Source organism: Acomys minous (assembly GCF_964271855.1).
Source record: "Acomys minous genome assembly, chromosome: 19".
In the NCBI taxonomy this organism is placed as follows: Eukaryota; Metazoa; Chordata; class Mammalia; order Rodentia; family Muridae; genus Acomys; species Acomys minous.
Window position 1 is genome coordinate 34,719,412 of NC_140499.1, and position 15,292 is coordinate 34,734,703.

Here is a 15,292-nt window from a genome sequence, read left to right on the forward strand (position 1 = left end):
ACAAATATCTAATACTTTAAGTGTCCAACATCTTATCCAAGTCAGAATGGCTATTTTTTCCTTTTTTGTTTTTTTGGTTTTCGAGACAGGGTTTCTCTGTGTAGCCATGGCTGTCCTGGACTCACTTTGTAGACCAGGCTGGCCTTGAACTCACAGCGACCCTCCTGCCTCTGCCTCCAGAGTGCTGGGATTAAAAGCGTGTGCCACCACGCCTGGCCAGAATGGCTAGTATCGAGAGGAAATGATTTCAAATGCTGGCAATATTGTGGAGAAGGAAACCTTATTCACTGTTGGTGGGAGTGTAAACTGGTGCAGCCACTATGAAGGTAACTGTCAGTGTCTCAAAAACCTAAAAATAGAGGAGTGCTAAATGGCCCAGCAGGACACATACCTAAAGGATTCCATACCCTATAGCAGAGATACTTGTACTTCCATGTTCACTGCAGCTCTATTCACAATATAGAGGTGATGGGACCTGCTTAAATGTCAATGAAGAATAGATAATGAAAACATTATATATACACACATATATGTGCATATGCACACACACACACATACATATACATGTGGGAAACAGTATACTGAATGAGGTAACCCACAGTCCAAAAAGACAAACACTGTTTATTCTCCCTTATATGCTGATACTAGCTAGGAATTTTTACAACAGTGTGCCTACCAGAGTGTTGGTAAAGGCCAGAAAGGTAGGGGTGTGTGTGTGTGTGTGTGTGTGTGTGTGTGTGTGTGTGTGTGTGTGTGTGTGTGTGTTGGGGAAGATCGAACACAAGAGGCATGAAAGTTGAGAGGTGGGGACACAGCTAGGAAGGTCTGAGCAGGAAGAGGGGTAGGAGAAGAGGGAGGAGGAGGGCGGGTGATAACCAAAACTAACGATATATAGGAAACTCATATGGAGGATACATGTTTTATGAGGTTATTTTAAAGAGGAAAAAGTTTAGTTATAGGCATCTATGGATGGCTAATGTTCCTCCCAAAGCCATGGATTATTAAACAGAAATCTCAGTGCTGAGTACGGGATACCTCCTATGAACTGTTGACTGGGGAGGGGGCTCGAACAATTAATTCAAGGTCATTGATAGCGATCTCAGTTGTCAACCTGAACCTAATTAAGACTACTGCTAGAGATAACACATACTCTGGCCTCAAGACAGAGAGAAATCAGGCTGGGGCCCAGTTGGAAGATCCCCCCCTATTGGCTAGCCTTCATGGTGCCAGAAGGTGCTATGCAGGCTGCTGGGTAATAGACACCATTAATGGTGTTACTCGGCTATGAATCCTGAAAGCTGCCTTAATGCCTTGCCAGGCAAGATGTGTCCACTTATGAGATAGTGTTCCGACTGGTATGAGGACACCAACTGCCTGAGGCCTGCTGTGTAAGGAGATTGTGCCTGGCTCTATCAACCTAGTCAGGAGCCCATGGCTGGAGGGATCATAGGCCCTGTGGACATCCTACTGCTATTGTTTTACTCGATGGTCATGTTAGGAAACTGGCTTATAAATACTCCTGTTTGTGCCTATATGTTGGTGCTGCTCCGGGAGATGTGTTCATCAGAAGCTTTGGAAAAGACGACGCAGGTTGCTGTAAAAAAAACCCTTTAAATGCCAAAAGTATGCTCAGTTCTAAATGGAACGGCTAATATCACTTCCTTCATGGTTCAGGGTGCATCATGGAAGAGAGTGTAGAAAACATGTTAAAAGCCAGAGAATGGTAGAAGCTAAGCAAAAAGATGACTTCTGGCCATGACATGGCCATCACAATTCATGACCTCACTGCAGCTGTGGTTGTCTGCACCAGCCTAGCCTGTAAACATCTTATTCTGGTTGGAGGAGGGAACCCATGGTGCCCTGCCCCTCCCTGAGGGACTGCTGGCAATCAACAGTGCTGGAGGAGGTATACTTTTCTTCAGTGGCATGATCTCCCCAGCCATGAGCTTCTGGGCAGGTTTACAGAACCAGGCACATTCTCCTTGTTGTGCAGCAGGCCTCATATCAGGCACAAGTAAGTTGCAATTCAGAAAGCTAGCTGGACATGGCACTGGAAGAGGCAGGACTTCATGTGCGACCCTGCCTCAAAATAAGTTGTACAATGACTTAGTTTCGAATTTGGAGGTCTCTATTAAAAAAGGACTTGTGCTCAATGTTCAAAATACTTCAAGCAATCTGAAAACTGATTCAAAGAATTCAAGCCATCAGTTCAAAATGAATAAATGGGACAGAAAATGTATAAGGAGGCTATTTGGTTTCAAGACTAATGTACTTAGTGGGCTTGAGCCAATTAAATGTGTGTGTAGGTAACAAAGATGACAGGATCTGTTGCCGTCACCTGGATATAACCATCCAGAACTGAACGTGCATGCCAGCTGTTGGTAGCTTGACAAGACTCACAGTCATGCATGAAGGAAGGCTGAGTCAATCCACAGGGTCATAGTAATCGCTTTGAACCAGCACAGGACAGTAACTACACCCCAGAGCTTTGGTCTCCTTGTGCAGAACTGTATCCACAATGCAACCTTTCTGCCTTTGGAACTGACAGCACAAAGTGTCAAAGCTAACCTAAGCAGGCATCTTTTGAGAAAAAGCTTAAAAATTCAAGCCCTTAGAATTTTAAATTAGGGTTCATAGCATTCTATTGATACTTTTACTGGAAATATTTTAAATATTATGGAAAATGCTACTCAAATTAGATCCAATTCTTGTACCTGTGATTTTTCAAAATATACCTTCTCATTCCATAAACTATTTTGTCATAAATTTAGAATATATAAGAAAAACACAAGAAACTAAAGTCATAACAATGACAACACTGTAGTATCTGTAAAAATGTAAAATTTGTATGCATAATAAAAATACAAAATGTTATCTAGGTTTTTTAAAGCAAAAGGTTCAACTCAACACACACTAATGACAATGTCATTTTCCTACTCCTTTAAGATAAAGCAGAGGCTGGAAAAAAAACACTTTACCATGGTGATTAGGTAGAAGTTAAAATGTGACATAATTTTATGGATTTAATTTTTTTAGCTTTTTAAAAATGTGCATGGTATTTTGCCTGCATCTGTGCACTGTGTGCATACAGTACCTGGAGAGGCCAGGAAAGGGTGTTGGATCCCTTGGGATTGGAGTTACATACAGTTGTAAGCCTCCCATGTGGTTGCTGGGACTTGAATCCCTATCCTCTGGAAATACTCTGAACTATTAAACCTGTTATGTCATCTGCACTGTTTCACTTAACCTAAGATAAAAAGACTAACTAAGGTCACTGTCTCCCAGGAAGTGCATAGCTGTGAGTCACTACATCCATGGCTATGTATGAGATTGTGACTGCCTTTAGTCCTTAACCCAGAGCTCAGAACAAGGATCTGGTTCTTTTCCATTTAAATTAGGAGTTCTTCTGGATCAAAAGCACTGCTATGACTGGCTGGTGTTTGTTCTCAATATTCACTTAAAATCTACATTTCATGGTTTATAGCTATTAAGCTTTTCCCCTTTCATTCTTCTCTCAGGCCTCCTAGGGATATCAACCAAAAACGAACAAGTTACAGTGAGACTAGGCACAAACCCTCATCAAGGTTGAATGAGGCAAACCAGTGGGAGGAAAAGGGTCCCAAGAGCAGGCAAGAGTCAGAGACAACCCTCCTCCCCACAGAATTCCCACAAAAACACTAAGCTACATAGCCATAACATGCTTTATATGTTTATATAACATGTTATATAGAGGACCTAGCTCAGACCTATACAGGGTCTGTAATTGTCACTTCAGTGTCTGTGAGTCCCTATGAGCCCTGCTTAGGTTGATTCAGTGGACTGTATTCTAGTGGTGTCTTAGACCCCTCTGGCTTCTACAGCCCTTCCCTCTTCTGTGGGGTTCACCTGGCTCTGCCTAGTGTTCGACTTTGTGTCTCTGCATCTGCTCCCATCAGTTTTAAGCTCTTAAAACTATGGCATTAAATAAAATTAAAATCCACTTTAAACGGTCTAATTAAAAATTCCAATTATAAGCATAAAACACTGGGATTCAAGAGAGTCACTTGAAAACACAGTCCAAGGATAACTGTGCCTGGACTATCTGCCTTCAAAGTAGAAGTGTAAAATATTCACACACTATGTAGCATGCCCAGCTAGGCCAGCAGCAACAGCAGCATCTTGTCCTCCCACTGTAACTGTTCTAAGAGACATACTCCACCTTATGCTTTCAAGTTTGGTTAATGTTAAGTGTGATGGGCATTTTGATAAACAAATTTATATAGCTCCATTTCCTTATGCTAAACCTTCAGAACTAAGTACATAATAAAATAGACATGGGATACAACGCACATACCACATACATTACCCTAAGTATATTTTTATTGAAATTGTGAGCAGGAACCAATGACGTATATCTTTACTATTTCAGTGTGACAGTCACCCTTTACCACATGTTCAACATACACTGTGATTTACAGGTGCATTCATTAAGGTTTTCACTGTTTGGTTCACTATAATGTGATTACTCAAAATTCTCAAATCATCACCTTCTCACTGAATTTTCATTTGCCCACCCTTTATTCTTAATGAAGACTGATACAAGATTTTGTTTTTTAATTCCTAGGATCTTTTTATGTACCAAAGTAGACCCAGATTTCTACATTCTAGATATTTTATATCTCATATGTAAATGAAATTCATAATTAATGCCTAACAACTTATAAAAGAAAATTTCATTATGTACAGTATATGTACATATACTGTATATGTACTATACATATGTACAGTACAGTATAAGTAAGGAAAATATTAATTCCTATTCCCTAACCCATTCTTTCTCAATGGAGTTTGCAGGTCAACTGATACAGACCACACTGGTTATTTCTAAACATGTATTTCCTGGTCTGTGGACTCTCCATTTCTAAGGTTGAATCCTGGCGTCCATGGCCAGTTACCAGCTTCCCCGTTTCATTTAGAATAACTTGAGCACTCCCTGCTGTTTCTGCCTGACAATTTGTAGTAATGGTATGCCTCAATAGTCTTCAACTTAATATTTACTTTAGAAACTGTAGGACTGAAATATTTAGCTGTGGTCAACACATTACTCTGAAAACTGGAACATGCAAAAGTCTCTGATTCTCTTGAGCTCTGCCTTGAGAACGGCTTATTACTTGCTGACATCAGCTCGCTAACAGAGTGCAAATCTAAAGTCACTGACAGTTGCTCTAGAAGAATCTTCGATAATGGAATCCACAGAAACTCTTCTTACCCCTGTGGCCTCTTACCGCTTATGCGATTGAGTTCACATCAAGAGACCAACATAACATATTAATTTCCTAGCCAGTTAGTTTTCTTCATCAAAGTCTGAGGATGATCATAGAAAGAATGATCAAAAGCCTAAAGCACAGCAGAGCTTAATGGAAAGAAATCTGTAGGTACTTTTCTATACGCCTGCAGGTGAGCCTGCCTATTCCTTACATTTCCTTGTCAGCTACAGCTGCTGACGAAGGCTTAGGTAGGAGTCTTCTGAGTTTAAAGCCAACAAGGGCTACATAGCAAGAACCTCCCACCCCACCCTACTCCACCCTTTAAAGTTAACAGTGACAGTAAAACCAACAATTTATAATAACAACAGGAGGCTATAAAATATTTGGTTGGAATAAATTTATTTCATCTGTCTGTAAACAAGGTGTTTAATAGTTATGGCATTTTTTTAAATGCATATTAAATCAGATGAGTTAGACTGTATCCCAGATGTAACAAAGTGCAGGGAAAGAAATGGACAAATCAGCAACAAGATTTGTTTTTAAATCTGTACATTATCCACAATGCCCAAACAACAGAAGCAAATACTAGAATGTCCCTAAAGTAGTGCCATTCGAAAGGAAATCCATCTCACAATAGCAACAGTTCATTTTAACAATAGTATGGCACAGGATACATATGAAAAAAATACATCACAAGACAGCCAAGTCCACAATAATGCAACTTCATATAAAAACCTAAGCTGCAAATAAAAATTGGTCCTATGAAAAATAAACTGGACACACTCCAGATGGTTATGTTGGGATACCTAATACCCATAATGGCAGCCTTTTACAATTTCACTCAGAGTACAGCTGGTGTGCAAAGAAAAGACAGTCTGAGCTACTGCAATGACAGAATGTCCCTGGGAATTTGATCAGTATCGTTACTGTGGTAAGGTCATGGGAGGAAGTGCCTGTGCTAGGACAGGTACACTCTTCATGTCCTATAGACACTACAAATAGTCTGTCTCAAGTGCAATCACCATTCTAAAAGTAAATCACTGCAACTCGCAATAGCTCATCAACACAGGAGGTATTAATTAGGTTAAATAAACCAGGCACTACACCAAAGAGAATGGAAGCAAACCAAATATCTCATGTTCGAAGGGAGGGGATGAGAAAGGAGTGAAGTAAAGATGCATGCACTTTTTCCTCCCAACCATGCTCTACAAAAGGAAGACTAAATGAGCCAAGTAAATGCTCAAAGTGCTGAAAAGACATTGATCAAATTAGAGATTGTACAACCGGCACCTTGCTTAATATTAACTTATTTTAGTAATCAGTATCCCATTAATTGCTAAGACAAAGTGATGCCCAACTTGGCATGCCCCCTTCCCCAATTTCAAGATATCATGCAAATCATTATTGTGCTGCAATTATGATGCCAGATAAAGGTTGGTTATACACAGTGGCTAACATACAAATGACCCTTTGGGAATCATGACATTAGAAAATAGGTAAAGAAAAACTAGCTACCATCTACAATCTGGCAGCACTGTGACCATAATTGGGGTGGTGATGAAGACAGTTGATAAGTAGATGGGGAGAGGCTGCTTACACATCAGACCTCCTCAGGTATAAAGCGAGTTCATATGCTTTCTTGTTAAGTGTGCCTCCGTGGACACCTTCCTTTCCCATGACTATAACCAATGCTGGAGTACACAGGGAAACAAAACAAAAGTGAACACAATTATTTAAGGGGAAGGGGCAGAAAGAAAGACACCTTTCCCCACCAACAGAGGGATACAAAGGAGACACAGGTTCATATCCCATCACCCTGCATTGCTAATAAAATTTCCAGAATTAAGACTTAAGCTTACAGCTAGGAAAATTTAAGAGCAATTTTCCCCTAATACTTAACAGTCTGCCTAGCAGCTAGAACCCAGAGTCTCTCAAGTATTTTGCCATTGAGTATGCCTTCTTATTCAATCCGCCTCCATGGACCCCTTCTTTTCCCATTACAAAGACCAAGACTGAAAGAAAAAGGAGAAAAGTGTTTCAAAAGAAATGTTAATCAAGAAAATCACATAAGTTTAAGCAGATAGAACCCTATTAATAAGTTAACATTAAGTTAGTTTTCCATGAACTGTCAAGCACTGAAATCATCATGTCTCTAGAATGGAGAGCTTTCAGGCTCATAATATGCTAGAACCAAAGCATAGTGTGGATATACTTAGGAAACCCCTTTGTACAACAGCTAAGTTCCATAAAGGAGTCTTTATGAGAGCTAGGAGAAAAATGATGATTTACCTTGACTCCTAGGGAAAAACACTCTGGCTGATTTCATAATTTATCACCCAAAATATATTTTAAAAATTTTGTATTTTTCATTTACATATGCTCCCCAAATCTGAGTGTTTGATAAATACAAGCTACTATCTTACACATGTGGCTATGAGTAAACATGTTACTTCCAAAGGAAAATGAAAACCAAACTTTAAGCAGAAATTTAACTGCTAGTTGGAAAATGCTATATTAATGGTATTTGTCTTATACAGATACTTTCCTTTGCTAATTGTTTTCTCAACTAAAAACTGTAAAACCTGTTTACTGTTTCTAGCACCTAATTCTGTACTGGACTTCAATGGTCTACCCTCAAATATGTGTGCAGGTGTGTGTCAAGTGTAGTCACCGCCACTAGATGTCAGTAGTGTTCTTTGGTATAAAATTTTCATTTGGCTTCCTGTGTGGGTTTTTTTTTTTTTAATGCATATGGCTGTTTTGTCATGTAGATATATACCATGTGTGTCTGGTGTTGTTGGAGGCCAGAAGAGGGCATCAGAGGCCCTGGGGCTGTAGTTACAGACACCTGTGAACTGCCGTGTGAATGCTGGGACTAGATCCTGTGTTCTATAGAAGACAGACCATTGCTATTAACCAATGAGCCATCTCTCCAGCCCTTCAGCTGTTGCATTTTTAAAAAAACTATGTATCTGGAAGCATCTGAAACATGATTTGTCTGTTTTAAAATTAATCTCATTTTTATGGAAACCCACGAACAAATCACATGTCAATCAGAGCCCTGCAGCATTCCGTTATTGCTCGCGGTGGGGTCATGTGTCTTCACACTGCAGGGTTCTTCTAGGCGCCTGCTTTGTCAAATGAGGCAGGTACACAAGTTAATACATTTCCATGTGTTTATGAGTCACTCAGAGATGTCTGAGTGAACTTCAATTTCAGAAGTTCTCTTTGAAGTATTTCCTTAATCCATGTTGACACCAGAATTTTTGTTACCAATCAGAGTTTGTGGGCCAAGTATGTAAACTGCATGTAGTTTCCTACTTTTCAAACTGAAATTTCCTTCTTTGGAAGTAATTCAGTAAATAGAGAATGTACGCCAAAACTCTCATCTATTTCTCTCTCCACAAATGCTCCTGGGAGAATAAAATGAACCAATGCATTTTTTTTTATGATGAGCAGTGAATTGATTTCCAATCTAAACAAACATGAACAATCCACAAGTAAAGACTCTAATTAGAGTCAAAAACAACTAAGTGACTTGGACAGTTTAACAATCATATATACCACAGGGTTATACTATGTTGGACTGTGTAAGAGGTAATTTTTTAGTTGTAGGTTTACTAAAGTTGAAGATGAAAAGTTGACACTAATAATTTAAAATAAGTCAGGGTGAAGAAGCACTGGGCAGCAATCTGCGCAGTGGACAAGCCGAAAGCAATACCTCCCTTCAGTGCTGAGCAGTTCACAAAAACCACCTTAAGAGCCAGTATGAACCACTTTTGAATTTAAACCATTAAAGAAACTCAAGTTGTATATGGCATGCAACTTTTAGGAACACAAAGAACAGCTCACCTCTACCGGCTCTGCCGACGGCAACATTGTATGTGGGCTCCCCGCCTTGGCTTTTTGTCCGGATGTCCATCGTGCAGTCACCGTCAACGTATAGACTATCTCTGATCACTGAACACTTCTTTGCTCCAAGAGTCAAACCGTTGGTAAAGAAACCTTCCCGGTCTTTTCCTACAATCATATCTATTTCTACTGGCTGGCCACCCAAAACAGAAGAAAAAAAAATTAATCAGTTTGATACAGCAAACTGTGTGCTGATATAAAAAAATCAAGGTATCTTTTCCCCATTATTGCCTATTCCTACGATTACATGATTTGCACATTCGTTTGCTTTTGTAATTAGTAGTGAGGTCTGCTAAATAAAAAGCCAGTGTATACAACCATACAACGAGTCTCTCTAAATAGTTGGCAGTTGACACTAGGTACAAACTGAAAACGAGTTATTTATAAACTATATCACGTCAGGTGGTACTTGAAGGTGCTTATGTAATTGTAAAGATTCAGCTCTAAGCTCTTCCAACAGCTTGTCTATCATATTCAGCCACATTAGTCATGGTGCACCAAATTTAAAGTTGGGTAAAAGTCGATCCAGATAACCCTGCTCACTTCTCTGCTTTGGGGCAGCTTGAAATATCCCTGGTAGTAGGAACCTCAATCACCACCACACCTTGGGACATTTCCCAATTCGTATTTCCCTCCTATTTTTCTAGCCACTACTCTTTTCTCTCCAACTTGCCTGCCCTTTCATTCAATTATCTGCTTTCTTTCTGGACAAAACGCTGAGTGGATTCTTCCTACAGCACTGCAGTAGGCAATAGAAAAACTATAGGGAAAATGGAGGGGCACTGGTAGAGAAAGTGAAATAGCCACACCAGAGCCCAGAACCGGAAAAGAGAGCCCGTTCATTCTAACATTCCATGGATAAGAAGGAAGGCGTCGCCCCCATCAGAACTGCAGAGTCATAGCAGGCCCCAGCCATTTCCAAGCACACACTCCCGCAATCTTCTTAGCCAGACAGCGGGAACTCACACACAAAGACTGGACTGCAGAAAAAAAAAAAAAAAGTTGATCGCCAAATGTCATTTCGCTACAGGATTTGTAGTCGTCCATACCGGGGACGGGAGATCTGAGAGCACCTCCTATCAAGGGCTGAATCTACACTAATGTGTTAATCCATGTTAAGTAGTAAAATGCTCAGCACCTGTGAAATGGGACTTGAATTTTGCTATGTGATGGGAACGGAGCGGGAGTGTAGGGGGCTAAAGAAAATGCAGAGAATGGTTTTGTACTTGATACCGGTGTTAGATTTTTAAGGAAGAGCCTTGCATAGAAATGGGCATAACAATAAGCAGTGATAGAGTCTGAATGACGAATATTCCCCCAAATGTGTGGCAACCCGGTCAAAAGCCGTCAAGTCACATGAAAATGAGGTAACGTGAAACATAAATCGGTATTAGTTCTTCTACTACCATCACTTGGAGAAGTGTCACCCCCTCCTCGACTTCCCAGATTTTTTTTTTAATCACCCTTAAACCATCCCCTTTTTAGAGCTATGTTGCGTAACTGGGGATAACGGTATATCGATGAATCTCTATAGGTGAAGAAGAGAAATCAATGGCAGTTCGCCATCTTGGAGGAAAAAAAAAACTATAGAGCCACAGCTGAAGTAGATTCACGATTCCACCTACGTGGTCCGCGTACCTTTCTCGCCAGCCTGGGAGGCCTGGACACCCGCAAGCCTACGCAAAGTCACTCCATTAATTCCCGGACCGGCTACCGCCGCCTCCCACAGCCCGCGCTCTCCGCCGCGCCAGGGCTAGCCTGCCGCTAGGACCCCCGCCCACACCCGGGGGGCCCCGTACTGCAGACCGCCGGGCTCCCCCGAATGCCGAGGGGCCTTCCCGGGGAGACGTCCCCTCCTCCACCCTGGCAGCCGCAAGCCGGGGCGCCGCCGGGGCGAAGAGTCCGGCCGCCCCGCCCCCGCGCGGCCTCGGGTAGCATCCCCAGCCTCTGCCGCCGGCATCCAGGGCCCCGGCCGCATCCCTTCCCGTAGCCGGCGGTACCCTCTCCCCCAGCCCCGGCCGCATCCACCCCCTCTTCCTCACGGGCGGCGTCCCTTCCTCAGAGGCCCGCCGCACACCTGCCGGCTCGGCGCCCCCGGGCCTCACCGTGATGCTCTGGAAGACGCCCCCGGCCGTGGCTGCCCAGACGTATTTGGCGTCGCAGTAGCCGACAATGGCGGCCTCCTGGCAGCAGCCATCGCACATCAGGTTATCCACGTAGCTCTGCCAACCGGCCATCTTCGAGCCCTTCGCACTGCAGCGGGGACGGCAGGAGCAGAGGCGCAGCGGCGGCGGCGGCGGCGGCGGCAGCGGAGGCGGGGCGGGGGCGGGGAGGAGGCGGCTCTGCGCAGGCACCGACCGCCCCTCTCCGGGGAACTGCGGCGGGCGGGGATAGGACCCGCAGCGGGGAGCGCCGGGCGGCCGCGGCCGCGGGGCTCAGGTGCCGGCGGCGGAACGACGCTGGCAACCGGGGCTGGCGACGGCTGACTCTCACCGCGGCTCCTGAAGCTCTCCGCGGCTGGCGGGACGTGCGCGCGCGTGCGTGCGATCCCTCCGCAGCGCAGCCGGCGAGGGTCCCGGGAAGGGCGGGGGGGAGCCGAGGCGGGGGCGCGGAGGGATACCGCCAGGGACAATCACTGCCTGCCGACACGTGCGGGAGGCGAGCGGGTGCGCGGCTAGGGTGCGGCGGCGGCGATGGTGGTGGCCGCGCCTCTGGCCAAGCGAGGCGGCACCGTGGGGTGCGGGAGCTCCGGGTACCCGGCCACGGTACGCACACCTCCTGCGCCCGTTCAGGACGCGGTCCTGACAGCCTCGGTGTCGGGTGGCTGGGTTGCCGTGGTGACGGGATGCGGAGGGTTTACCCTTTGTGGTGGGAGCGGCCAGTGCGGGTTGCCCACACTTGGGGAGGTGTCTCCGAGAAGACCTTGGCCGGCTGCGCCTGCATGCTCCTGAAATCAGAGCAGTGGCAGCAGAGCGCAGCTCTGTGCTCTTTGTTGCCTCCTTTGAGTACCAGGAGCCCCAGGTTCTGTGGAGCCTTTGCCCTGAACCCAGTGCTACTAATCATGCGTGGGGGCTCAATCGCCCAGAAATTCTAAACAAAACAGACCTGTGTGCACTTGATAACTGGAAAGTTACTGTGCGTTGAATACGTTGATGAAGGGAAAAAAAAAAAAAAAAAAAAAACGAATAACAGAGAAAGGATTTATTCAACAGACCAATGGTTCCCAACCATCCAAACGCTGTGACCCTTTAATACAGTTCTTCATGTGTGGTAACCCCCACCACAAAACTATTTTGTTGCTACTTCATACCTGTAATTTTGCTACTGTTATGAGTCATAATGTAATTATCTGATATGCAACCCCAAAAGATTTATGACCCACAGGTTGAGACTCACTCTTCTAGATGACAAAAATGTTTCAGAATCCAAATCTGAGGAAGACTTGTATTTAACAGGGTGGAAGATGGTCAAGTGTCTCTGAACTTTTTTCCTATGTCTTTATTAACTTTAGGTGTTGAGTCTAGACCCAGAATCAGATGTTCCCCAACACTCACCAGTTTTAGACGACAAACCTTACTTGCCTATTAAGGGAAAGAAAGCACAAATATATTGCAAACGTTGTCAATTTTAAAGTTATGGAATACATTGATAATCTTATAATAACCTTGCTGTGCTTTATAAATAACTTTTAAAAAATAAAATTAATATCCTGTTTTCTAATTGCTGTGAAGAGACACCATGACCACAGCAACTCTTAGAAAAGAAAGCATTTAGTTGGGGCTCTCTTACAATTTGAGAGGTTTAGTCCATTATCATCATGGTGGGGAATATGGCAATATACAGGCTGACATGGTGTGGAGAAGTAGCTAAGAGTTCTACATCTGGATCGAAAAGCAGCAGGAAGAGAGAGCCACTGGTCCTGCCTTGGGCTATTGAAATGTCAAAGCCCACCTCTAGTGACACACTTCCTCCAATAAGGCCATACCTCCTATTCTTATCAAGTAGTATCAGTCTCTGATCACTAATGATTTAAATACATGCATCTTTGGGGGCCAGTCTCAGTCACTCCACCACAGGAAGGACTAAGAGTATGGACATTTACAGGTTGGTCAGCTTTCAGGTTGAGACAGCATGTTTATTTGTGTTTGGACGATAGAGAGCTCTGCTCATTAGAAAGGAATCTATCCAGTTCTGCAACTGTGACTTAACTGCCCTTGCTGCTTCCTATTTGTCATTCTGCCTTTTTGTAGCACAACCATTTTAATTTCATTTCTTAACTTTTATTATCCCCTTAAAAACTAAAGATAGGAATCTCTGAGTTCGAGGCCAGCCTGGTCTACAGAGTGAATTCTAAGACAGCAAGACGACACAGAGAAACCCTGTCTTGAAAAAGCAACCAGCCAACCAACCAAACAAACAAAAGAGTACATACAAAAAAAAATATCTATTTGAAAAACTAAAGATTGGGTTGAGAAATGGCTCAGTGTTTAGGACTGGGTTATCCTCTAGAGGACCCAGGTTCAATTCCTAGATCCCACATGGCAGCTCACAACATCTGTAACTCCAGTTCCGGGTGACCCATGGCACTGGGCATGTGTGTGGTGTACATATGTATGAAGGCAGGCAAAGTACCTGTGATGCATAAAATAAGTCATTTTTAAAAATTAAAGATTTACTCAGTTAATTTTATTTATTCTCAAGTCTCTGATGGGGTTGAAGAACAGATAGTTTAGTTTTACAATTAAGTTTAGTTGTTTAGGGGTTAAGTTGCTTAGGTCTAGATAGATGTTTTAAGTTGATAGAGATGAGATATGATAGATATTGATTTCCATTCAGAATTGTAAACTCACCAAGATAGGAAAGACTTTTTCTCTAAGGTTGCCAAATACAAATAGGCAAAACACTATGAATGTAACATTTATATAATTCCTAATTGTTTTGTGGTTCTTAGTTTATTGTATATATGTCTAATGATATAAATATATATGTAAAAGTTAAAAAAATAATAAAATGCTAAAAAGAAATAAATACAAATTAAAATTAAAGGTGGGTCAGTGTGTGTTGTCACATGTCTTTAATACCAGCACTAGGAAGGCAGACTTAAGAGGAACTCTTAAATTTGAGGCCATGTCTACATAGAGTGCTATGGGGTAGCCAGCGCTATGTAGTGAGACCTGTCAAGTTAATGGAGACTACAATTTGCCAGTAAAATGGATATACTTACTTTGTGAAAATGTATAAAATGATAAAATGTTTAGAACTTGTCATCTTTATTTATGTATTCTATAATCTAGTAAATTTAAACATTAAATAAGATGAGAAGATGATAATTTACAGAAGTATAGGATTTATGTTTTGTTCATTACTCTGGGGTGGGGGCGGGAGGAGTGGGGTGCCCACCAGAAGTAATGCGTCCCCTGGAGGCAAGAGGGCACTTCTGTTTAGCATGACCCAATAGCTGCTGCTGTTGGTTCAAATTTTGAGAGTCTGACCCTGAGTAGTTTATTTTAGGCATATTTAACCACACCACAACTTTATGGAAAATTCCTGGTGATAAATAACTCAACTCCATGTGCACAATAAAGCTTAAGCCATAACTACCTCAGAACTCACAGCGTACATGGTACCGTCTTCTGTAAAGATGGATTATATAGATGGACAAGCTCGTGATAAGATTCGAGGGGAAGACCCGGTGTGGTCTCAGCCACACAGACAGCTCAAAGGTCACTAGGCTATCAGCCATGTCTGCTCCCAGCCTTCTAGGTGGGAAAACGGCTGTGCATTCCTCCCTTTGAAGGGACAGCCCGGTGTGCTTAACATTCCTGGCTCCACTCGTGCTTGTCTGTGAGCGCAAGGACCTCAGTGCCTCTCTGGAGGTTTTAAGGTTTCTAGACTTTATTATTTCACTTATACTATTGTTGGCTTGAAACATGCTGAGGATTTTGGAAGTCCTTATCTACAGACTCTAAAATGTATGTTGCAAAAAACAAAAATGTAATTGCATCTCAGGTTTGTTTGTTTTTTGTTTTGTTTTGTTTTTTGTTTTTTGTTTTTCCCCTAAAATCAAGGGTAAAAAAAAACATAAGAATTTAGAACCTGCTACTTTCTCATGTTTTCCAAGCTGTAACAATGCA

The 15,292-nt window shown here is 42.7% G+C and overlaps 1 protein-coding gene and 1 long non-coding RNA gene across 3 annotated transcripts; one reads left to right on the forward strand and one right to left on the reverse strand.

The window, feature by feature from the left end:
* The first annotated feature begins 2,824 nt into the window (after window positions 1–2,824).
* Window positions 2,825–6,019, forward strand: LOC311590014. Its single transcript, XR_014776723.1, has 2 exons — window positions 2,825–4,730; window positions 4,772–6,019. It is a non-coding gene; the product is annotated as an uncharacterized lncRNA (long non-coding RNA).
* On the reverse strand, window positions 5,629–11,541 carry PFN2 (profilin 2). Of its 2 annotated transcripts, none has more exons than XM_084768779.1 (3): window positions 11,264–11,541; window positions 9,099–9,291; window positions 5,629–6,937 (listed from the first exon to the last, which is right to left on the reverse strand). In XM_084768779.1, the coding sequence occupies exons 1-3, from the start codon at window positions 11,393–11,395 to the stop codon at window positions 6,840–6,842; spliced, it is 423 nt and encodes a 140-aa protein (XP_084624905.1). In that variant the 5' UTR covers window positions 11,396–11,541; the 3' UTR covers window positions 5,629–6,839. The 2 variants fall into 2 exon arrangements, with proteins under 2 accessions (XP_084624905.1, XP_084624904.1); XM_084768778.1 differs by having other exon boundaries at window positions 5,629–7,258.
* Window positions 11,542–15,292: the final 3,751 nt, after the last annotated feature.

Excerpts from the sequence above, each read along its gene's own strand:
- PFN2 (XM_084768779.1), bottom strand. The coding sequence starts at position 11,395 with ATGGCCGGTTGGCAGAGCTACGTGGATAACCTGATGTGCGATGGCTGC. Across the intron at positions 9,292-11,263 it reads GCGTCTTCCAGAGCATCACG|CCAGTAGAAATAGATATGAT; the intron begins GTGAGGCCCGGG and ends TTGGGTGGCCAG. Across the intron at positions 6,938-9,098 it reads CGTCGGCAGAGCCGGTAGAG|CATTGGTTATAGTCATGGGA; the intron begins GTGAGCTGTTCT and ends TGTGTACTCCAG.